Source organism: Salvelinus namaycush, chromosome 32 (genome assembly GCF_016432855.1).
Source record: "Salvelinus namaycush isolate Seneca chromosome 32, SaNama_1.0, whole genome shotgun sequence".
NCBI lineage: Eukaryota > Metazoa > Chordata > Actinopteri > Salmoniformes > Salmonidae > Salvelinus > Salvelinus namaycush.
In genome coordinates this window covers 1,176,347-1,199,981 of record NC_052338.1, presented here as the reverse complement: position 1 = coordinate 1,199,981, position 23,635 = coordinate 1,176,347, and the positions used below count along the sequence as shown (strand labels likewise).

At 41.5% G+C, this 23,635-nt stretch overlaps 1 protein-coding gene across 2 annotated transcripts; it reads right to left on the bottom strand.

Moving 5' to 3' along the window:
• Window positions 1-909: 909 nt before the first annotated feature.
• Window positions 910-19,045, bottom strand: lipea (lipase, hormone-sensitive a). Of its 2 annotated transcripts, none has more exons than XM_038972195.1 (11): window positions 19,008-19,045; window positions 9,596-9,845; window positions 9,073-9,357; window positions 8,733-8,823; window positions 7,846-7,991; window positions 7,459-7,644; window positions 7,174-7,329; window positions 6,823-6,967; window positions 6,482-6,709; window positions 5,912-6,300; window positions 910-1,876 (listed from the first exon to the last, which is right to left on the bottom strand). In XM_038972195.1, exons 2-11 carry the CDS (start codon window positions 9,833-9,835, stop codon window positions 1,616-1,618), a joined length of 2,127 nt encoding a protein of 708 aa, XP_038828123.1. In that variant the 5' UTR covers window positions 9,836-9,845; window positions 19,008-19,045; the 3' UTR covers window positions 910-1,615. The 2 variants fall into 2 exon arrangements, with proteins under 2 accessions (XP_038828123.1, XP_038828122.1); XM_038972194.1 differs by lacking the exon at window positions 19,008-19,045 and adding an exon at window positions 10,251-10,291.
• Window positions 19,046-23,635: the final 4,590 nt, after the last annotated feature.

Genomic DNA, 23,635 nt, shown 5'->3' with positions numbered 1-23,635 from the left:
AACATTTCTGCAGCATTGAAGGTCCCCAAGAACACAGTCGCCTCCATTATTCTTAAATGGAAGAAGTTTGGAACCACCAAGATTCTTCCTAGAGCTGGCCGCCCAGAAAAACTGAGCAAACGGGGAAGAATGCCCCCGAACCATCTCTGCAGCACTCCACCAAATCAGGCCTTTATGGTACAGTGGCCAAACAGAAGCCACTCCTTAATAAAAGGCACATGACAGCCTGCTTGGAGTTTGCCAAAAGGCACCTAAAGACTCTCAGACCATGAGAAACAAGATTCTCCGGTCTGATGAAACCAAGATTGAACTCTTTGGCCTGAATGCCAAGCATCACGTTCTTGAGGAAACCTGGCACCATCCCTACGGTAAAGCATGGTGGTGGCAGCTTCATGCTGTGGGGATGTTTTCCCAGTGGCAGGGACTGGGAGACTAGTCACGATCGAGCAAATTACAGAGATCCTTGATGAAAACCTGCTCCAGAGCACTCAGAACCTCAGACTGGGGCGAAGGTTCACCTTCCAACAGGACAACGACCCTAAGCACACAGCCAAGGCAACGCACAAGTGGCTTTGGGACAAGACTCTGAATGTCCTTGAGTGGCCCAGCCAGAGCCCGGACTTGAATCCTATCGAACATCTCTGGAGAGACCTGAAAATAGCTGTGCAGCAATGCTCCCCATCCAACCTGACAGAGCTTGAGAGGACCTGCAGAGAACAATGGGAGAAATTCCCCAAATACAGGTGTGCCAAGCTTGTAGCGTAATTCCCCAAAAGACTCAAGGCTGTAATTGCTGCTAAATGTGCTTCAACAAAGTACTGAGTAAAAGGTCTGAATACTTATGGAAATTTGCTATGTTTTTATTTTTAATAAATTAGCAAACATTTCTAAAAACCTGTTTTTCTTTGTCATTATGGAGCATTGTCTGTAGATTGATGGGGGGAAAAACTATTTAATACATTTTAGAATAATGCTGTAACCTAATAAAATGTTGAAAACGTCAAGGGGTCGTAATAATTTCGGAAGGCACCGTATGTATGCATTAGGTCCTATTAGTTGTTCAACCCGATGATACACCAAGGTAAAATAAAGGGATTTGTTTGTACAGTACAGTTTGAGGTAAAGGCACTACTTCTGATTACACAAATCTGTCTATTCAGAGATTATTACTTATTATTATTACTTATTCTAAGCAGCCGGTTGCCATTTTGTTTCTGCTTTAGCCAAATCAATGACAAAGGGGTTGGTTAAAGCATAAAAACAGAGTAGCAACCAGGCAAGGCATTTCTTTCAATGCAGGTTAAATTAGTTTTATTAACATACCCTGTGTTATGTTTCTGCAATGTTAAAAAGGACACTGCATTTCATACTTCCCCCCCAGTGTGCTTTGAATGATCGTATTGTGCTGTCAGTCAACTAGAGGACTGCCTTTCCCCCCCAGACTACCATTGAGCAAATAATCTGGAAAGCCCCTCCTCCCTTTTTCTTCCATCCTTAGTGTATCCCCCCCTTCACCATTTTATAAATTGTACATGCATGACTCCTCAGTTCCATACAAGCTCTAATCTAACAACTACACTTTCCCCTCCATTTTATTAGGCAGCTGGTCAGCCACTCAATTTGATGGGCCATGATTGGTCCTTTCCAACTTTGGTTGCTTGTCAGTACAGGGAGGCGGGGTTTGCTGCTGGAAGACCTCTCTGATTCGCTCTACGCAGATGTCTGAGGCCACCTGTATCTCCTTAGCGAGCCCCGATAGGCTGAGGAAGCCATGTGGGAGGTCCTCCACCACCCTCAGGGTCACTGGTTGGCCCATATCCCGCAGTTTCTTGGCGAACATCACAGAGTCATCCAACAAGGCATCCAGTGCAGAGGCCTGTGGGGACAGACAGGGGGAGTAAGAATTACAGGGCCAATCTGGAGATTCTTCCTCCATTTTTGGACTGTTTAATTAATGATATGTAGGCCCCTTTTCAGTACACGACACACTGACGTCAGGCACGGAATGCACATGATTTTTGAAGGCAGAATGACCCCCATCGCCATCTGCGCAACATAGTTGCATTTCTGTTGTTATTACGTCTAAACAAAAACACTTTTTGGGGTACGCTTACAATGTTGTTTTGATCATTGCTTGAACAGTCGCTAAGATTATATTTGGTTGTGATCTTTGCAAAATACTTATTTTGGATGTAGCAGTTGATAGCTAGAATGCCAACGCTCATTGACGTAAGAGCTCTAGCCAAAAGTGTTTAGGTATAATGCAGTGAGTTGATTTGCAATGACGACACAACTAGTATATTAAGCAGGACATTCATACATCCTTAAAATCCAAATGATAATCCAAAAGTAGTGTGAAATGCACTCATAAGCAACATGTAAACGGAGGCTTGTTTTGCTGGTGGCTAATGAGAACTCCCCCGTGTTCTGCAACCAATATGGCATGCATTGTCCTCCTGCAGCAATGTTTGCAAACACAGAAAGGGGTGTATAGAATCCTGCCGCGGCGGTGTCATAATACTCATAAAACCTAGCGGTCAAACAGGGAAATGGTTCCAATCATTTTCCCACCATTCATTTTTCCCATAGGGGATTTTAGAATCACTTAAAAATAACGTCTGTTTCATATAGACTTACCCTGGCGTGACGTTTTGATAACCATGTAAATCTCTCTCGGACAAGGTGACTTTTATATAAATGCCTCTATTTAATCTTAGATTCCAAAATTGTAATTAGCATCAAAGTAGACATCATGCAAAACTACAAATCCCTGCACGTCATCTCTAGCTGACACCTTTGCTAACATGTTTTGTGTCAATTTAAAACTTGCACAAGACAGTTCACAGAATTGTCCATTTAAAGAAATGTAGCCAACTTATTGTACTACATTTAGCGTCCAGATCATCATCTGGGGCTCCCGAGTGGAGCAGCGGTCTAAGGCACTGCATCTCAGTGCTAGAGGCGTCACTACAGACCCTGGTTCGATTCCAGGCTGTATCACAACCGGCTGTGATTGGGAATCCCATAGGGCGGCGCACAATTGGCCCAGCGTTGTCCAGGTTAGGCTGTCATTGTAAATAAGAATTTGTTCTTAACCGACTTGCCTACTTAAATTAAGGTTAAAAATGTAAAAGGTCAATATATATATTTTTAAATAGTAGTTCTTTATGCTAGCCACATTAGCATTTCATTTTGGTGGGGGGGGGTTATCAAAACGTCACGCCAGAGTAACCCTACATGAAACACAGCCTTTATTTTAAGTGTTTCTAAAATGGGAAAAATTATTGGAACCATTTCACTATTTGATCACTAGGTTTTATGGGCATTATGACTCATACTGTGGTACTTTATAGCCCTTAAAGTGGAAAGACCATCAATTGTGGAGTGTTAGAGAGACCAGTGAACAAGGTCAAAATAGACCCACTGCAGATTTTTACGAGTACTACTTCAGTGCGGCGGCAGAAGCGGCACCCACGACAGCACACGTGCGACACCTACACTGCTCAAATCATAGACAAATTCTAATTTTGCAGCCTAATAATGCTGTTGGCAGAAGACTGCCTCAGTAGTAATGGTAGGCTATAGACTGTTGTGGGCACTTGGTAATTGGCTGCTCTTCAGAAGCTAACTAAAAATACGTTTAAACGTACAATCAGGGATGTAATCATTAGTCCAAACAATTCAAATGAGAGTTTCTATTGGATAAATTCAGGTAAGTCCCTCCCCATTTTGTTCCGTTTAAGAAACGTTTTGCAACAGATCGGCAGAATAAACACACCCCAGGGCCAATGTTCCCTCATTGTTTTCATCACTGAGCAAATTTCAGGTCTGCTGAGTGAAAACTTGAACGTTGTGAAAAATCTGTGCAACTTCCAGCACACGTTAAGTGTGCACACTGTTTACCGTGAACACCAGCTTTAAGTTATAGTTTTAACAATGGCCTACCATTAAAAAAAAAATAAAAAAAAATCCAATAACATTTTAACATGGAAATAGCTAATAAAATAGCTATACTATAATACCGCCTTCAATAGCAGCCAATGCGTGGTGTTCAATGCAGACAAAGAAGTGACTGACAATGCAGTTGTATTGTGTTGTTTGATACAAAAATTATTATTATCATCCCCATACCATTATTATTACAGAGAATCAGTCAGAAATGTATGCTACCCTCTGCCTATTGGCTTCTTAGCTTAATCAAACCTGTCCCAAAATACAACATTGCCCCTTCAAAAAGATCTAATGTAGGACAACACGTTTTGTGCTCTTGTAGGAAGCAATCACTGCCCAATTGTTGACCAGACATTTGCTATAATTGGGCTGATAACTCACTAACTAGCAAAGAATATGAACAAATGTGCACACACGCATCTACTCTTGACCACTCGTGCCCGTCATTGCAATGGAGTCGTCCTCCGATGCGCTCTGCCTAAAACAAAATCAGACTACTGGTAAATCTGGCATAGTTAGATTTGTTTCGGTATGTTACATTGAAAGGGACTAATATTATGCTGATTTGATCATAATTCCCACAGTAGAGGGAAACGTTGATAGTGTAAACTAACGGGGAAAAGTTTATTGTGCGCAGCTTAGAGGGAACATTGCCCAGGGCTCTCCCTAGGATTTTCTGATAAAGTGGTGTTGATTGTAGGTGGCATTTTGCTTCTTTTTTTTTTTTAACCTGTAACTGCCATTTCCTGAAACCTAGAGTCTTAAATTATATCAAACAATGTAGCCAAGTAAGCCAACACAGAAGTCTTGTGTTTGATCCTAAATAAAAATGTAGATTGTCTCAATGATACTAATCATTTAGGGGTAATGATTATTCTAATAAATAGGTGTCTTGATGTGAATAGTCTCGTGAAAATGTAAACTGGCTTTTCAATTTTGTTTGGGGAGAAAATTCTGAATAATTCAATTACTGGATCCAATGTAGTAGTCTATATTTGGAATATGAAACAACTGAACTAGGCCTATAGGAACTTGTTTCAGATCTCCATCTCTGACCTAATCCATCAAGTTAGGTCTGACTACTAGGCTAGCATTCATTCAACGTGCCTTGTTGTCATTGGTGAACTGACTATTATTATCATTAGCAGCCTAGTGTTTGTTGACATATCAAGAAGTAGGATCAAGAACTGATGAATTACCGTAGGCCTACTAATCTATAACAGTCTTTCTGTGAAGGAGGGTATTAGCGGAACAGCTCTCTCTGCCATGTCTGTTTACATTCACGCAGTGATGCGCACTGTACTGCAACACCGCACGTTTCCTTGCACGTCGACGTGCTCGCGCCTACTACCATTGCGGAGATCTAAGCATGTGTGGGCAAGAAAGTGTTCTCGCTTAATTCTAGTTCACTAAACGCAGTAGCTAACTACATTCGTCAAGGAGCTAACTACGAAATGCGTGGTTGTGTGCTTAACTAACGCATAACATTTTGGAAAATGTATTTGACAAACAGTTTGTTCTCCATTTTCCTTATCCTTTTTCCCCTCACACATCAGTGTCATCAAAGGATGAAGTGGAGAGCTGCCATCCAGCTCGAGGGAAGAAGACAGTACTACGACTACAGGGGGGGTAGGCTGGAGAGAAGAGCTAAAGATTCTCCCTCATCGCCCAAGTTCTCTGATTGGCTCAGCTCCAACTTCAGACGGTTGAAACCACAATGTTCCAACTAGAAGCCTATTTCTGCGTATTTTCGGCTAGTTTTTCATACCAGCGTACTTTGACCTCAAATTGCGTGCATGGTACACAAAATGTGTACAGGTTGGCAGGTCTGCTACTCTTTTGCTTTCTTGGCTTTTCCATCCTCTACACCAATTTTTCCAAATGCATTGATGCCACCACAACCACCCCTTCACACACACACCTTTTCCCATCCATTCCCTCACTCATCCCCCCCTCTCACCACTAAGTGTACAGGCGGTAGTCCTCTCAGTAGGTAATCAGGGGCTAGAAGCGGTGACACAAACGGGTTCTTGACGATGGGACAGCTAGTCGCCTGGATCACAGCGAGGCGCTCAGAGCGCAGGGGCTCAAAACCTTCTGGGTAATCCCTAGGACCTGAGGAGGAGTTGGATGAGAAGGAACGGGGTGACGTTGATCTGTAGTGGGCCTCGTTGTCGAGGGACTTCCGGTGTGACGATGACAGTGACCCTAGGACCTCTGCAGGAAGGAAGGACTGGATCCAATTGGATGCCCCGTGTGTGAGGTCACTGATCAGCAAGGCTGTGTCTCTACCTAGAGCACTCAATGTGCTGGTCCCCTCTGTGGGCTGTACCGCCTGAGAGTCTACACCTGGAGAGAGTGGAAAAGAGGAAGATGAGGTAATTGGGGAAAAAAAGGCAAAACAATGGAGTTATTTAAGACCTACACACAAAAGCATCACTCTTAATGCTGAGACACTCTTTGCCCCTCTAACTAATTTCCATAAGCTTTGACTAATACCCTCATCCATTTCACACCCTTCCTTCCTTACCTGCGTAGGCGTTGAGGCACTTGGAGAGCACTCCTAATGGCAGTAGTGGGTCAATGAGGGTGAGCAGACGGGAGGGCGAGGCGTCAATGGTGAGCAGGGTAGCTGGGTAGGCAGCCATAATACCATCTGGGACACGCACACCGCAGGCTATGGCCCTCATAGACACTGTGATGCAGAGGTTCCCCCCAGCACTGTCCCCAGCCAGACACACGCGCTCAGCCGTGGAGCCTGGGGCAGAGAGACAGAGCAATCAGTACCAGCTGGTCTAATACAGGAGGTTATTATAATTCTGAAATCATTTCTTTGGTTCTAAACTCTAACACATTAGTAACAACACAGACCCAGAAGATGGCAGTTCTTGAGGGCCCAACAGTAGGCATAGAAGCACTCCTCAAGGGCTCTGGGAAATGGGGCCTCAGGGGCAAGGGAGTAGTCCACAGACAGGATGGGGACATTTAGATCCTTGGACCAGCTCTTCAGATAGTTCTGGGAAATAAAAGGAGGATGGAGGACAAATGGAGTGATGAGAAAATGGAGAAGTGACAGGAAAATTAAACATAACTGTTAAAAGAGAGGAAAGTAGACTTCACGGTAAGTGCTGAGTCCCACTTAACTTGATTACTGAGAGACTAAGGTGAGTGATTAGCTTAAGTAATTGCAGGCATCGCATGACAATCCCTGGCCTACCATACCTCATGGGATTTCGAGGTCTGGGCCACGAAGCCTCCTCCATGGAAGTGGATCAGCAGCCAGGGGGAGGGAGGGTGCTTCTGAGCACCAAACGGTACCAAAGACACAGAGATGGGGGTAGCTTCTGTACGAGAGAAAGCCAGCAGCTCTTCACTGTCCTGAAGGAAGAGAGAGAAAGAGATGTTTGCGTCATAACGTAACCCTTTTTACACTAACATGACTAAACTGTGCAGAACTTTGATAAAAACATCACATAGTAACCACTGAGGTTACAGCTGAGAGCTCACCTGTCCTTCTCGAAGTTGATAGGAGATGAGCCGCATGTTAACAGGTCCAGGGCCCCAGTGGGCCACCGGAGGGGACACGGGGGCAAAGAGACGTGGGTCTGAGGCCAGGGGGAGGAGCAGTGGTTCAGGAGGTATGGTCAGGGTGAGGTTCAGCTGCACTAGGTTAGAGGCTATACTGGCCAAGCCCTGTGGGAGAAAGGGATCAAATGATGAAGAGGATTTTGTAAAATGGTCTTAAAAGCAATCAAACCAACAGAAAGTTTGGAAGAGCGAGAAAAGAGTGAGTAAGTAGGGGAAACAGAGAGAGGCCTAGAGAGACTGCAAGATTCAAGACGTCCTTATTTGCATACAACATCATATTACTAGTCGACTCCCTTCTGCCCTCACCGATAGAAGCTCGGATTCTGTGAGGTTCCAGAAAGACTTCCAGAACTTCATGTCCAGATTCTGGGTGATCCGCTCAAACTCTGCTCCCCTCAGCTCTGGATCAATGACATACTTCCCGGAGGTAAGGAAGGAGAAAGCTGCCATGCCTGAGGGAAATGGAGAGTGAATGCAAAGTATGTAGGGCAGTGCATACTATGCAATTAACTTTTAAAAATGTCAAAGGACAACCACAAATCTTACACGAGGCCGTAAGAGGTAGATAGTCACTCAGGTTTATTGTGTACTAGTACGAAAGTTCAAATCAGGAAGGCGGGTCTGAATGTTTGTTTAACTTCATCCAGAACATAAATTCACTTTTGTTTCCTATTCTACGGGCATAGTGGGAATGTATACAAACGTATCATCATCAGATTAGCATCTTGTTTCTTCTCCTCTTTCCTATTAGCCATGTGTGGGAGGTCATTCACCCATTTACCTTGTAGCTTATAAGCACGGCACAATAATGCATATGCCTCACGCTTGCTGTTTAACCTATGGGCTGGGCTCACTTTTGCAATCATCACCTTCCTCTCTCTCTCTCAGCCAATAGGCGTAAATCTTGGGTTGCATTTATGTGACAAACTTAGCCACTTTCTCATACTTACTGTGTTATAGAAAAAAAGGGGTTTGATGCCAGCAGTCGTGCATAGGACTACCTTACCATCACATCATCTGGCTCCGAGGACCTTCCCTCAGAGACGAGACCATTCCTCAAACTACTTAATAAAATGTCATTGCATTCAGTCTGTGTTGTTTATTCAGTTACGCCTGTACTCCATTAAATTAATATATATTTTTTTACGAGTTCTTCAAGCCTAAAGAATTCACAGACATTTACAGAGACTGACCTAACCCAGACTGCTGTTTTCCGTAGCTCTCTCCGAATGAGACCATGCTTATGACAACTGTCTGCAGGAACGGACGAAGGGTAGGCGAGAACTGGGGAGACGGGAGGGAAAATATGGATTTCAGTATCATTAGTCTCACGTAGCCATACCTCCAAAAACGTCGTCAGGGAAGCCTGGTTCTCGCCGAGGCTACAGTATATCCACCCTCAGTATATTCCCAAGTCATAAAAAGCTTAGTCCAGCATTCTCAATGACCAATTGCTAAATGATATCTTATCAACATTATATTGAATTCAATGTGCCACTCCTCCCACAAAGTCATCAAGTGGTGATGACTGACCTGAAAGCCCAGGCAGCGGCCGTAGAAGCAGGCCTTGTGCATGGATGTGTACTCCCTCACAAACCTCCTGCTAAGCTCTCCATCCTGCAGGGAGTACAGCTGCCCATGACCGTTGTCGTGGAGCAGACGCTGAGCGAGGTAGAGGAGGGCCCGCAGCTGACACAGGGCACTGGAGTAGGCTTCCATCTCGGAGGCATTGTGGTTGGCCCTGAAGAAGGCCCCGTGGCAGTTAGAGGCAATGTAGCGGCCCTTGTGGATGATGTGCAAAAGGCAAGACTGCAGCACCTGAGAGATGAGATGGGATGCTTTATTGTCAGCTGGTATTGTGAATAAAATGAATATATTTCTAGTTTTGCATTATATTAATAATCCAAGATTGTCCCTCTGTTGCTAGCTTGCGCAGTCTTTTGACTGTGCGATTGTCTCAGTCTCTTGACAATCACACTGCGTGATACTTCTTCTAGACTACTGACATCATTCTGGGCAGTGAGGTTAGTAGAAAAGTTGTGTTATTATAGCTTACCTTTACCAGTGTGCGATACCCATTCCCAGGGGTATCTGCGTCAAAGTCATAGTGGTGGTAGACTGCAGTAAAACCAGCAACCACAGGTTCGAGGGCACGGCCATGGTCCTGAATCTTTGTCATGCAAGTCACCAAGCGTCCGGAAGCGTTACCGTACAGCAAGTCGGTAGGCCCAGACAGAGCTGTGATGTTTTCCTCACACACTGCCTCCAAGGCTGTGAACACAGCTCTCCAGGCCATACCTGAAACACTAGAGAGAAGATGCATATAAACCAAACATTTTATTTCTGGATAACCACATCATACGAGCTTTGACAGATTAAATGCAGGAGATTGAAAAGGAGAATTTTGCTTTTATACAACCCCCCAAAAACACACACAGTACCAGTCAAAAGTTTGGACACACCTACTCATTCCAGGGTTGTCCTTTATTTTAACCATTTTCTACATTCTAGAATAATAGCGAAGACATCAAAACTATGAAATAACACATATGGAATCATGTAAACAAATAGAAAATGAATCAAGTAAAAGTGAATCACCGAGTAAAATACTACTCGAGTAAAATTACTTAAGAATTCAAAGTAAAAGTATAAAACATTTAAAAAAATTATATTAAGCAAACCAGACGGCATCATTTTCTTTTTTCCCCCACCTTTTATTTAGGGATAGCCAGGGGCACACTCCGACATCATTTACAAACAAAGCATGTGTTTAGTGAGTCCACCAGATCAGAGGCTGTAGGGATGACCAGGGATGTACTTTAGACCATTTTCTTGTCCTGCTAAGCATTCAAAATGTAATGAGTACTTTTGGGTGTCAGGGAAAATGTATGGAGTAAAAATTACATACATTTTAGGAATACAGTAAAGTAAAAGCTGTCAAAAATATAAATAGTAAAGTACAGATACACACACTTGTTTTGCAATTTGAGAAACTTACCCCAACCATCCTCATCCTCATTGTGCAGAATGAGGGTTAATGTTGTTTTGCAATTTCACTTGGGGTAAGTTTCTCAAAAACAAGTGAAATTGCAAAACAAGTGTCTGGACCCTATTTACACATACATAAAAAAAGAGATGTGGTTGTAAAAAAAAACGTATCTTTTAATGATGGGTTTGGTTGTGTGTGCCAAAGGTCAAAGATTAAAACATGCAACTATCCCGACTCTTCCTACAGACAGACTTTATCTAACTTTGCAAATGAATGAGATTACATAGCCTGTTGACAGCATTTATCAAAATGAACACAACCTTGTCATAAATCCTAAAGGGTATAGGCCTAGTCAAGACAAGAGTACTAAGAATCATGAATCAACAGAATAAACCAACCTTGGACTGATACATTCTCTATGTCCTTAGCTTGATTGACAGCTGTGCAAATTCTTTGATACTTTTATTTCAGCACAGTTCTTATGGAATTACTTTTGTGCCTTTTTATATCAAGCAATCCTTTTGAATTCTGTCATAGCTGAATCAGAATTAGTTGGGTAACATAGATAAATTAGATGTTTTATTGTTACATCATAATATGCTTATGTGAGATACTTGTCATTAGAATGTCTTCTTTTGGGCTATACTGTTGGCAGTTGCATTTTTCCTTTCTCCTCTAGGGAAAAATCACTTGGGGCCCAGAGAGGGGAGAGGTCAGGCTTGTCTTTTACATGTCTGGTAATATGCAGAATATCAGAAAGGGAGAAGTCAGAATTGAACATTGTCTTCATATGTGAATGTATCTGTTAAACCATGTGAAGGGCTCCACAATGTCTGTACGCCAGTCACTCCTTCATTTTCCCATTGGGGGAGGAGTATGGCAGTGTCTGGAACCATTGTATTACCCCTCTGATGTTGCACTAATCTTGAGATGGGAGTGACTTCTAGGTCATATACTCTCAGTGAGCTTGTCCAGGAGGGGAGAGAAGAGGGTGTGTATTTGAGATGGGAGTATCTAAAGTTGACAATAGATTTTTGCCATTGGAAGAGGTAATGTTTTGGTACTATGAAGTACCAAGAACGAGATTAGAACCTCGTCTTAGAGACCAAACTGAACGATAATTTTTAGCTATTGCTATCTGGCTATGGGATACTCCTCTCAAGTAAAAGGCCCTTTGTGAAGTTTCTGAGATCTGTGGTTCGTCATGTGAGTTGAGAGGGGTGTATCTTGGCTATAAAATATACTAGAATTCTTTTGTAAGAACTCAGAGAATTAATTTATCCGAGAGTCAAAGTGCTATGGTGAAGCTCATATGAATTAAAGATGAAGTTTAAGTTATAACTGACTGGTGTGTGGTTTGCTCTCTCATCAATTAGTAATACAGGAAATTACCACGACTATTCGAGAACAACATTTTTATTATGGCAAATAAAAATGGTGATATTGAAAGCCAAACATGAACCCAAAAGTTGAGTGCAAAATAAATAATATTGCAAGGAAATCATTTTTAATGGCAAGAACAAATGAATTGTAAATAAATGCAAAGAAATTCTTTCCAGTGAAACATTTTCAATCATAATGCGATTGCGATGAAACGGTTCCCTCTTTGGCAGTGGTGTAAAGTACTTAAGTAAAAAAAATACTTGAAAGTACTACTTAAATAGTTTTGTGGGGGATTATTTATATTTTTGACAACTTTACTATATTCCCAAGGAAAAAAAAGAAAATGATGCCGTCTGGTTTCCTTAATATAAAAAATTTAAATTTGTATTTTACTTTTAATACTTAAGCATATTTAAAACAAAACACTGACTTTTACTCAAGTAGTATTTTACTGGGTGACTCAATTTTACTTGAGTAATTTTCTATTAAGGCATCTTTACTTTTACTCAAGTATGACAATTAGTTACTTTTTACACCACTGATCTATGGTTAAGTTACTCTGCCCTTCGCTTTCGCTGCCCTTTTTTGCGTTTGTATAGTTTTGGCACATTAATTCCATGTAGGTGGGGTTTAGAGGGAGGCGTAAATGTTGCTTCTCTGTTGGTCAAACGGTTTTGGAGTAACAGTACATCCTCATTTTTAATATCCCAGTTAGAAGCTTACATGATGGCCAGTACAGCCATGTTTGATAGATAGCTAGCAATGCTGAGAGGAAACAGTGTTTTTTGCTAACTAGCCAGCTAGTGTAAAAAAGCTTGACTTTTCCCCCCCTGTCTAACTTTTCCATTTTGAACAAAAAGGACTCAGTAGCTAACGTTAGCCAGCTAGCCCAGCGGGACTAACTAACCTAGCTAGCTAACATTACAACAAGGAGGTTATCGGGGAAAAACCCTTAGGTAAATGTCTTGTAATTTCACATTTAAAAGATGCATTGAAACAATTAGCTAGTTAGATAACTAACATGGCAATACAGTGCATTTGGAAAGAATTTAGACCCCTTGACTTTTCCCACATTTTGTTACATTACAGCCTTATTCTACAATGGATTCAATTATTTTCCCCCCTCATAAATCAATCTACACACAATAACCCATAATGACAAAGCAAAAACAAGTTTTTAGAAATGTTGCCAAATGTATAAACATGAAATATGATGACATTTACATAGTTGAAGTCAGAAGTTAACATAAACCTTAGCCAAATATTTAAACTCAGTTTCACAATTCCTGACATTTAATCCTCGTAAAAATTCCCTGTCTTAGGTCAGTCAGGATCACCACTTTATTTTAAGAATGTGAAATGTCTGAATAATAGTAGAGAGAATTATTTATTTCATCACATTCCCAGTGGGTCAAATGTTTATACACTCAATTAGTATTTGGTAGCATTACCTTTAAATTCTTTAACTTGGGTCAAATGTTTCAGGTAGCCTTCCACAAGCTTCCCACAACAAGTTGGGGTGAATTTTGGCCCATTCCACCTGACAGAGCTGGTGTAAATGAGTCAGGTTTGCCTCCTTGCGCGCACACACTTTTTCAGTTCTGCCCACACATTTTCTATAGGATTGAGGTGAGGCTTTGTGATGGCCACTCCAATACCTTGACTTTGTTGTCCTTAAGCCATTTTGCCACAACTTTGGAAGTATGCTTGAGGTCATTGTCCATTTGGAAGACCCATTTGCGACCAAGCTTTAACTTCCTGACTGATGTCTTGAGATGTTGCTTCTATGCCATCTATTTTGTGAAGTGCACCAGTCCCTCCTGCAGCAAAGCACCCCCACAACATGATGCTGCCACCCTCGTGCTTCACGGTTGGGATGGTGTTCTTCAGCTTGCAAACATCCCCCTTTTCCCTCCAAACATAATGGAAATATGGACTAAGTTCTATTTTTGTTTCATCAGACCAGAGGACATTTCTCCAAAAAGTACAATCTTTGTCCCCATGTGCAGTTGCAAACCGTAGTCTGGCTTTTTTATGGCGGTTTTGGAGCGGTGGCTTCTTCCTTGCTGAGCGGCCTTTCAGGTTATGTCGATATAGGACTCGTTTTACTGTGGATATAGATACGTTTGTCCCTGTTCCCGCCAGCATCTTCACAAGGTCCTTTGCTGTTGTTCTGGGATTGATTTGCACTTTTGGCACCAAAGTATGTTCATCTCTAGGAGACAGAACGCGTCTCCTTCCTGAGCGGTATGACGGCTGCGTAGTCCCATGGTGTTTATACTTGTGTACTATTGTTTGTACAGATGAATGTGGTACCTTCAGGCGTTCTTTTTTCTGAGATCTATCAGATTTTTTGGCTGATTTCCTTTGATTTTCCCATGATGTCAAGCAAAGAGGCACTGAGTTTGAAGGTAGGCCTACATCCACAGGAATTTTCCAAGCTGTTTAAAAGGCACAGTCATCTTACTGTATTGTAAACTTCTGACCCACTGGAATTGTGATACAGTGAATAAGTGAAAAAAACTGTACGTAAACAATTGTTGGGAAAATTACTTGTCATGCACAAAGTAGATGTGCTAACCGACTTAAAAAACATAAAGATTGTTATCAAGACATTTTTGGAGTGGTTGAAAAACTAGTTTTAATGACTCCAACCTAAGTGTACGTAAACTTCCGACTCCAACTGATTAGCTATATATATATATTAACTCAGCAAAAAACTAAACATCCCCTCACACTCAACTGTGTTTAGTTTCAGCAAACATGTGTAAATATCTGTATGAACATAACAAGATTCAACAACAGACAAACTGAACAAGTTCCACAGACATGTGACTAACAGAAATGGAAATGTGTCCCTGAACAAAGGGGCGGGGGGGGGGATCAAAATCAAAAGTAACAGTCAATGCAGCTGGTGGCCACACCAGATACTAAGTACTGCAGTGCATCTCCTCCTCATGGACTGCACCAGATTTGCCAGTTCTTGCTGTGAGATGTTACCCCACTCTTCCACCAAGGAACCTGCAAGTTCCCGGACATTTCTGGGGAGGATGGCCCTAGCCCTCACCCTCCGATCCCACAGGTGCCAGACGTGCTCAATGGTATTGAGATCCGGGCTCTTCGCTGGCCATCGCAGAACACTGACATTCCTGTCTTGCAGGAAATCACACACAGAACAAGCAGTATAGCTGGTGGCATTGTCATGCTGGAGGGTCATGTCAGGATGAGCCTGCAGGAAGGGTACCACATGAGGGAGGAGGTCTTCCTGTAACGCACAGCATTGAGATTGCCTGCAATGACAACAAGCTCAGTCCGATGATGCTGTGACACACCGCCCCAGACCATGATGGACTCTTCACCTCCAAATCGATTTCGCTCCAGAGTACAGGCCTCTGTAACGCTCATTCCTTTGATGATAAACGCAAATCCGACCATCACCCCTGTTGAGACAAAACCGCGACTCGTCAGTGAAGAGCACTTTTTGCCAGTCCTGTCTGGTTCAGCGACGGTGGGTTTCTGCCCATAGGCGACGTTGTTGCCGGTGATGTCTGTTGAGGACCTGCCTTACAACAGGCCTACACGCCCTCAGTCCAGCCTCTCTCAGCCTATTGCGGATAGTCTGACCACTGATGGAGGGATTGTGCGTTCCTGGTGTAACTCGGGCAGTTGTTGTTACCATCCTGTACCTGCCCGCAGGTGTGATGTTCGGATGTACCGATCCTGTGCAGGTGTTGTTACACGTGGTCTGCCACTGCGACACATCTGCAGTCCTCATGCCTCCTTGCAGCATGCCTAAGGCACGTTCACGCAGATGAGCAGGGACCCTGGGCATCTTTCTTTTGGTGTTTTTCAGAGTCAGTAGAAACACTCTAGTGTTCTAAGTTTTCATAACTGTGACCTTAATTGCCTACCATCTGGAAGCTGTTAGTGTCTTAACGACCATTCCACAGGTGCATGTTCATTAATTGTTTGTTTCTTTGAACAAGCATGGGAAACAGTGTTTAAACCCTTTACAATGAAGATATGTGAAGTTATTTGGATTTTTACAAATTATCTTTGAAAGACAGGGTCCTGAAAAAGGGACGTTTCTTTTTTTGCTGAGTTCATTTATATATGGTCTATGTAACCTGTATTTATCTTTTAATATAGTCATCTCGGTTTTCATTTGAAGCATCTTCATATCTTTCGCTTGCTATGCAAAGAAATGGGCTCCTTTGTATTTGTAGTCACAGAAACAGATAAACATCTTGGCCCCAGTTATTCGGTGTATAAAGTGACGTATACTGTGTCGCCACCATGCTCGATGTTATTTACAAGGACCGCTACCTCGATGCAGACAAGAAAGAGGGTTTAGGTGAAATGTTACATACACAGCTGGACAAGATGGAAACGGACACAGTGATAGTGCGCACTGAGGAAGAGAGGCCACGGACAGACAGAGCTGAAACTTCACTGCTTGACATGCATGATGAAATCCTGGTTGATAATGAAACAACTGAACAACGAAACAGCACATCAAGTAAGTGAAAGAAATAGGTTTTGATTATGTTTTACTGGTAAAATGGGGACATACGTAAATGCCAACAAACTTTTTGGTCAGTGTGGTGTGTGTAACCTTTATTTAACTAGGCAAGTCAGTTAACTTCTTATTGCTGGGATCCTGTTAACGGGATCGATATGACAACAGCCAGTGAAAGTGCACGGCGCCAAATTCAAAACAGAAATCTCATAATTAAAATACCTCAGACATACAAGTATTTTACACCATTTTAAAGATACACTTCTTGTTAATCCCACCACAGTGTCCGATTTCAAAAAGGCTTTACGAAGAAAGCACAACATATCATTATGCTAGGTCAGCACCTATTCACAGAAAAACAGCAATTTTTCCAGCCAAAGAGAGGAGTCACAAAAAGCAGAAATAGATAAAGTTAATCACTAACCTTTGATGATCTTCATCAGATGACACTCATAGGACTTCATGTTACACAATACATGTATGTTTTGTTCGATAAAGTTCATATTTTTATCCCAAAATCTGAGTTTACATTGGCGCGTTTTGTTCAGTAAAGTTTTGCCTTCAAAACATACGGTGATTTTGCAGAGAGCCACATCAATTTACAGAAATACTCATAAAAAAATTGATAAAAGATACAAGTATTATACATAGAACTTTAGATAAACCTCTCCTTAATGCAACCGCTGTGTCAGACTTCAAAAAAACTTTACGGAAAAAGCACACCATGCTATAATCTGAGTACAGCACTCAGAGCCCAAACAAGCCATAAAGATATCCGCCATGTTGTGGAGTCAACAGATGTCAGAATAGCATTATAAATATTCACTTACCTTTGATGATCTTCATCAGAATGCACTCCCAGGAATCCCAGTTCCACAATAAATGTTTGATTTGTTCCATAAAGTCCATCATTTATGTCCAAATACCTCCTTTTTGTTCGCGCATTCAGTACACAATCCAAACTCACCACGCGCGGGAAAGTCCATGCGAAAGTTCAGACGAAAAGTCATATTACAGTTCGTAGAAACATGTCAAACGAAGTATAGAATCAATCTTTAGGATGTTTTTAACATAAATCTTCAATAATGTTCCAGCCGGAGAATTCCTTTGTCTGTAGAAATGCGATGGAATGCAGGTCTAACTCTCGCGCGTGGTCAGCTCTTGGCACTCTGCCAGACCCCTGACTCAAAGAGCCCTCATTCCCCCTCCTTCACAGTAGAAGCATCAAACAAGGTTCTAAAGACTGTTGACATCTAGTGGAAGCCTTAGGAAGTGCAATATGACAAATATCCCACTGTATATTCGATAGGCAATGAGTTGAAAAACTACAAACCTCAGATTTCCCACTTCCTGGTTGGATTTCTTCTCAGGTTTTTGCCTGCCATATAAGTTCTGTTATACTCACAGACATCATTCAAACAGTTTTAGAAACTTCAGAGTGTTTTCTATCCAAATCTACTAATAATATGCATATATTAGCAACTGGGCCTGAGTAGCAGGCAGTTTACTCTGGGCACCTTATTCATCCAAGCTACTTAGTACTGCCCCCAGCCATAAGAAGTTAAAAACAAATTCTTATTTACAATGACTAGAATGCTTAAAAGGCCACAAAAATGTTATATCGGTTATCAGTATCGTTTTTTGGGCAAGGAAAATATTGGGTATCAGAAAAATGTCATATCAGTGCATCACTAATATTTAGCAATGAATCCGCTCTAAGACTTCCAATGGCTGTATCGAACAAGGACAACCATATCTACACGCAAACACGTGTAGTGCGATCAGTATCACATAGAACCTTCTCGACATGCCACAAAGAAGGACTACATTTCTTTTCAGATTTCATCCCCCCACCCCCCATGATGAAAACAAGCCCAGATTTCCCCAGGTTAAAATACCATTTAAATATCAAGCGTTTTCAGGAGCAACTTCAGTAATGGGAAACGGCTCGGGGATCTAATGATGCTCCTACTAAGTTTCTAACGATGAATGTAGCCTTAGGATGCTTTTGGGAAACCGGGCTCTGTTCAATTTCCATAAAGGCCTTTTTAAATTCCTTTCAGTTTTTATTAAAGTCACTGTCATCTAGTTACTCAAGACCCAGCTCTCAAAACAGCAACAGCCCTTTGAACCTAACCAGCTGATTGATGACGTCACCAGACATTTGCGTTATAGCAACTAACCCAGTCCACTAACTTCACTCTCAAAATATCAGGTTTCACTGGAACACGAGACTCATATGCACGACATCAGCTTTCCCAGCGGTAACCACTGGACTCTACATTACACCTACACTTTTTTTTTCTTTTTTTTAACTGCATCAATGTTGACAATGGCAGTAAATCCATAGTTAAAATTCGTACTTTCAAAAACCACATAGAACTTAGCAGCCAAAATGCTAGCTACTGCTGCAGCTAAAGTTATCTATGGCAGAAATTGTGACTGACAGACAACAAGCAAGCGACTTCAAACGGACACCCGAAATTAACGTACGATTTATGTTTACGAGATACGTGTGAATGTACAGTTATCAAACATGCAACACATAGTGTATTTTACAGACTAGTACAAACTTACCAACACGCATCCTCTCTTCTACTGACAGTTTCGCCCACAGACCCTGACTAGTAATTATTACTAGTATTCTGCCAGCAGCACAAATGATGACGTCACGTTTGAATTGTCATGTTAAACCTTCAAAATAAAAGCCCGTATTTAAAAATGTGGATAACTCATTCAAAATATATTGAATTTACCCACTTTTATTGTGCCAACAATAAAAGGCAATAAGTAATTTATGACCAATAATGAACAAATACAATATTGACACTGGAATGTTGAGAATAGTGGGCTGTAGAGAGATACCTTTTTTTTTACCTGTCTCAGTTAAAGTGGGGTGATCAGTGCTGCCACCATAATATCCTGCTATTTGTTTTTCTGAGTGACATTGTAGTCGTTCGTTTACCTGCTGCTGGCGGCAATGAATTCTACAGGATTAATATGCGTAATATGCGTGATTTTCTGGTGATCACAACAGAACTACTTATTTTGCTCAAATAGAGAAAAAATAAAAAAGTGTTTTCTTTGAAAAGATGGGCCTGGCTGAGAATAGAACATTCAGTGTGGCGCTGTTTAGTGCATTTTTTTTATATTGTCCTTTAAGTGTGTGCTTTCAGGCAACTACTCGACTACCACATACCTACAAAAAAAATATATGTGTATGTTATCTCGTGTGTGTGTGTGTAACCGATGTGAAATGGCTAGCTAGTTAGCGGTGGTGCGCGCTAATAGCGTTTCAATCGGTGACGCCACTCACTCCGAGACCTTGAAGTCGTTGTTCCCCTTGCCCTGCAAGGGCTTCGGCTTTTGTGGCGCGATGGGTAACGATGCTTCGAGGGTGGCTATGTGTGCAGAGGGTCCCTGGTTCGAGCCCAGGTAGGGGCGAGGAGAGGGACGGAAGCTATACTGTTACATGTGCGTGTGCTTGTGTGTGTCTCTTCACAGTCCCTGCTGTTCCATAAGGTATATTTTGTATCTTTTTTTAACAGATTTTACTGCTTGCATGAGTTACTTAATATGGAGTAGAATTCCATGTAGTCAAATCAAACTTTATTTGTCACATGCACCGAATACAACAAGTGTAGACCTTACCGTGAAATGCTTACTTAGGAACCCTTAACCAACAGTGCAGTTTAAGAGCTAAGAAAATATTGACCAAAAAAACTAAAGTAAAAAATAATTAAAACATAACAATAACGAGGCTGTATACAGGGGTATCAGTACCGAGTCAGTGTGCAGGGGTACAGGTAATTTGTACATGTAGGTAGGGGTGAAGTGACTATGCATAGATAATAACAACGAGTAGCAGCAGTGTACAAAACAAATGGGGGGTCAATGTAATAGTCCGTTGGCCATTTGATGAATTGTTCAGCAGTCTTATGGCTTGGGGGTAGAAGCTGTTTAGGAGCTTTTTGGACCTTGTCACGTTCCTGACCTGTTTTCTGTTGTTTTGTATGTGTTTAGTTGGTCAGGGCGTGAGTTGGGGTGGGTATTCTATGTTGTGTGTCTAGTTCGTCTGTTTCTGTGTTCAGCCTAATATGGTTCTCAATCAGAGACAGCTGTCAATCGTTGTCCCTGATTGAGAATCATATATAGGTGGCTTGTTTTGTGTTGGGGATTGTGGGTGGTTGTTTCCTGTCTCTGTGTTTGTGTTCTGCACCAGCTAGGACTGTGACGGTATGTTCTTTTGTTATTTTGTATAGTGTATTGTTTTGTGTTGATTAAATTCATTATGGAAAATTACCACGCTGCGTATTGGTCCTCTGATCCTTCTCGCCTCTCCTCGTCTGAGGAGGAGGACGACTTAGACTGCCGTTACAGACCTAGACTTGGTGCACTGGTACCGCTTGCCGTGCGGAAGCAGAGAAAAGTCTATGACTTGGGTGACTGGAGTCTCTGACAATTTTATGGGCTTTCCTCTGACACCACCTATTATATAGGTCCTGGATTGCAGGACACTTGGCCCCAGTGATGTACTGGCCCGTACCCTCAATAGCGCCTTACGGTCAGATGCCGAGCAGTTGCCTTACCAGGTGGTGATGCAACCGGTCATAATGCTATTATTGCTCCTTTAATGAGGACATCATTACAAAAGGGTTTTCTAATGATCAATTAGCCTTTTAAAATTATAAACTTGGATTAGCTAACACAATGTGCCATTGGAATACAGGAGTGATGGTTGCTGATAATGGGCCTCTGTACACCTAATGTAGATATTACATAAAAAATCTGCCGTTTCCAGCTACAATAGTCATTTACAACATCAACAATGTCTACACTGTATTTCTTTCTAAGTGACCCAAAACTTTTGAACGGTAGTGTATATATGTTTATATATTATTTTTTTCTTCACGATTTTGGAAATTCTCCCGTGACCCGATTTTCATATCAGGCGACCCCACATGGGTTAGGCCATCAATGGCTTTTCTGTGAAGAAGTCTTATGGTTGGTTACAAACGGGGCTTGAATTGGTCCAGATTATATAAAGCGATCTAGGCTATAACAATGATTAACTCCACGATTATTTCTGCATAGTCTACTAGCCCATCGAAGGTCTTGCTCAGCCTCAACATGGATTCTTGGTAGGCCTATAGGCTTATGATGTGAAGCATGTGTCGTTATCCCACGGAAAATATGGTTGTTTTAAATGCTCCGCAAGTTAGAATATTGGTGGTTGGTTATGCCTACAGTAAAATAAGATATCATGGGTATAGAAGGGTATGGGTCTATTCATAGACCAAACAGCTTAACATATAAACACTTTTTTTTCTCAGGAGATTCACAGTGAATCAGGCTATTCATTTCAGTGCAGTTGCGTTCTTACACATGATCTCAAACGGAACCGAAAACATACCAGTCTAATTTCAATCACCGATCATGACAAGGCCTGAACACTAGCCCACTATCGCCTACAGATTTGATACACATGAAGGCCTATATCTAATCTGGATTTTACAAAGAATAGCCTGACTAGGAATCTTTGAGTTCTCCCCGCACCATATGTGTTCCCAATTAGGCTACATTTAGTCATATTAAAAAGGTTTGACAGTTTTACTACCCATTTGCATAGACTAATCAATGTGATTAACGATATTTAATATCTGCTTTTTATGAATACATCAGTATACATCAGTAAAAAAAAAAAAAAATCCGATGCACCGCATCGGGCCTTTGATTTTTCATTTGTTTCCATAAATGACTATTGTAGTGGAAAAATAAGAAGGTGATATACTCACTACTAATGACTGGCTGGCGTGCGAGGCCCAGCATAATGACTCAATCACGATGTATGACATTGTTTGGATGGCAGACCATCTGTGGGCTATCACAAGGTTCAAACATACCTTATCTGTGGCAATCTCTAGGAAGAGACGTTCCAATGGAAGTCCTGGGGTCACTGACGAGAGGTGTGAAGACCGATGAATCAACAAAGTTCATGTTACTGTGTGAATTAAATGGTCATGTTTGGATTGTTTCAAGAGTTAAGGAGCTATGCATTTTGATATGTTATTGTACTGTAAGTGCTATGGATTTGTTACAGGGAAACTATTATTCAGTTCATCGGATGATGGATTATTCAGAGGGAGTGTCCGCTCCCAGACAAGTGTCTGCTCCTATCATTTACATTTAGTTGATTATATTAGAATCTGGGTATGTTTTCCTGTCTTTTGTTTTAAATAGTAGTTTCTACTTGAAAAGACAGTGAATTTGTTCATAATTTGAGAACTTGCTACCAAGCTCCTGTGTTCCGTGTGGCTCAGTTGGTAAAGCACGGTGCTAGAGTTGTGTGTTCGATTCCCACAGGGGATCAGTACGAAAATGTATGCACTCACTACTGTAGGCTAAGTCGCTCTGTATAAGAGCGTCTGCTAAAGTGTAAATGTATCAGACACGCATAGTATTTTGTCTTAGAGATTATATTGAACTGAAGACACGGTGTAACCAGGTTAAGTATTAACCTATTGGTGACAGTCATTTACTCTGTTATTCTGTAATGTATCATTTAGTTCCTGTACACTGTAATTGTGTCAATTATTTTATGACTAAAATATCATATTAGTTGAATTGAGTAACTGCATTCCTCATTTTACAGAGTAATTATTTGATTGATTAAATACGCTTATAATTGAGTAGGTCTATTGGTAGTTATTTACCCTATACACAACATTCTTGGGTACCATCTCTGATCTGTTTGCCTCAATAAATGAATGCTATAACATTGGTTGCCAGGATTAGTTATTTGTATCTAATCTGTTAATAATTGCATAACAGTGCAAATTAGACACGTCATTATAGTCATACTGAGTCAGTGATGCAATGATTCGCTATGTTTTTAGATCCTCTATAGAGAAGTGTGTTGGAGAGCACAGGGCCTGTTGCATTTATTCACATAAGTCAGATTTATAAATGTAGTTTATTATTATATTCAACATCATTTTTACATAATGGTTGGATAATTACCATCAAACTACATCCTCAGTCGATGGGGACTTCCACCAATCTACACTACTGCTTTACATCTGAACACGTTTTTAGGGTTACGCCTAGGCCTATTCAGTGTCAATTTTAGCATGTAAATGTTGGTGGGTCCAAAAAACAAAAATATATGTTTTAGATGCATGCCAGCAAAGCCACAACACTAAACA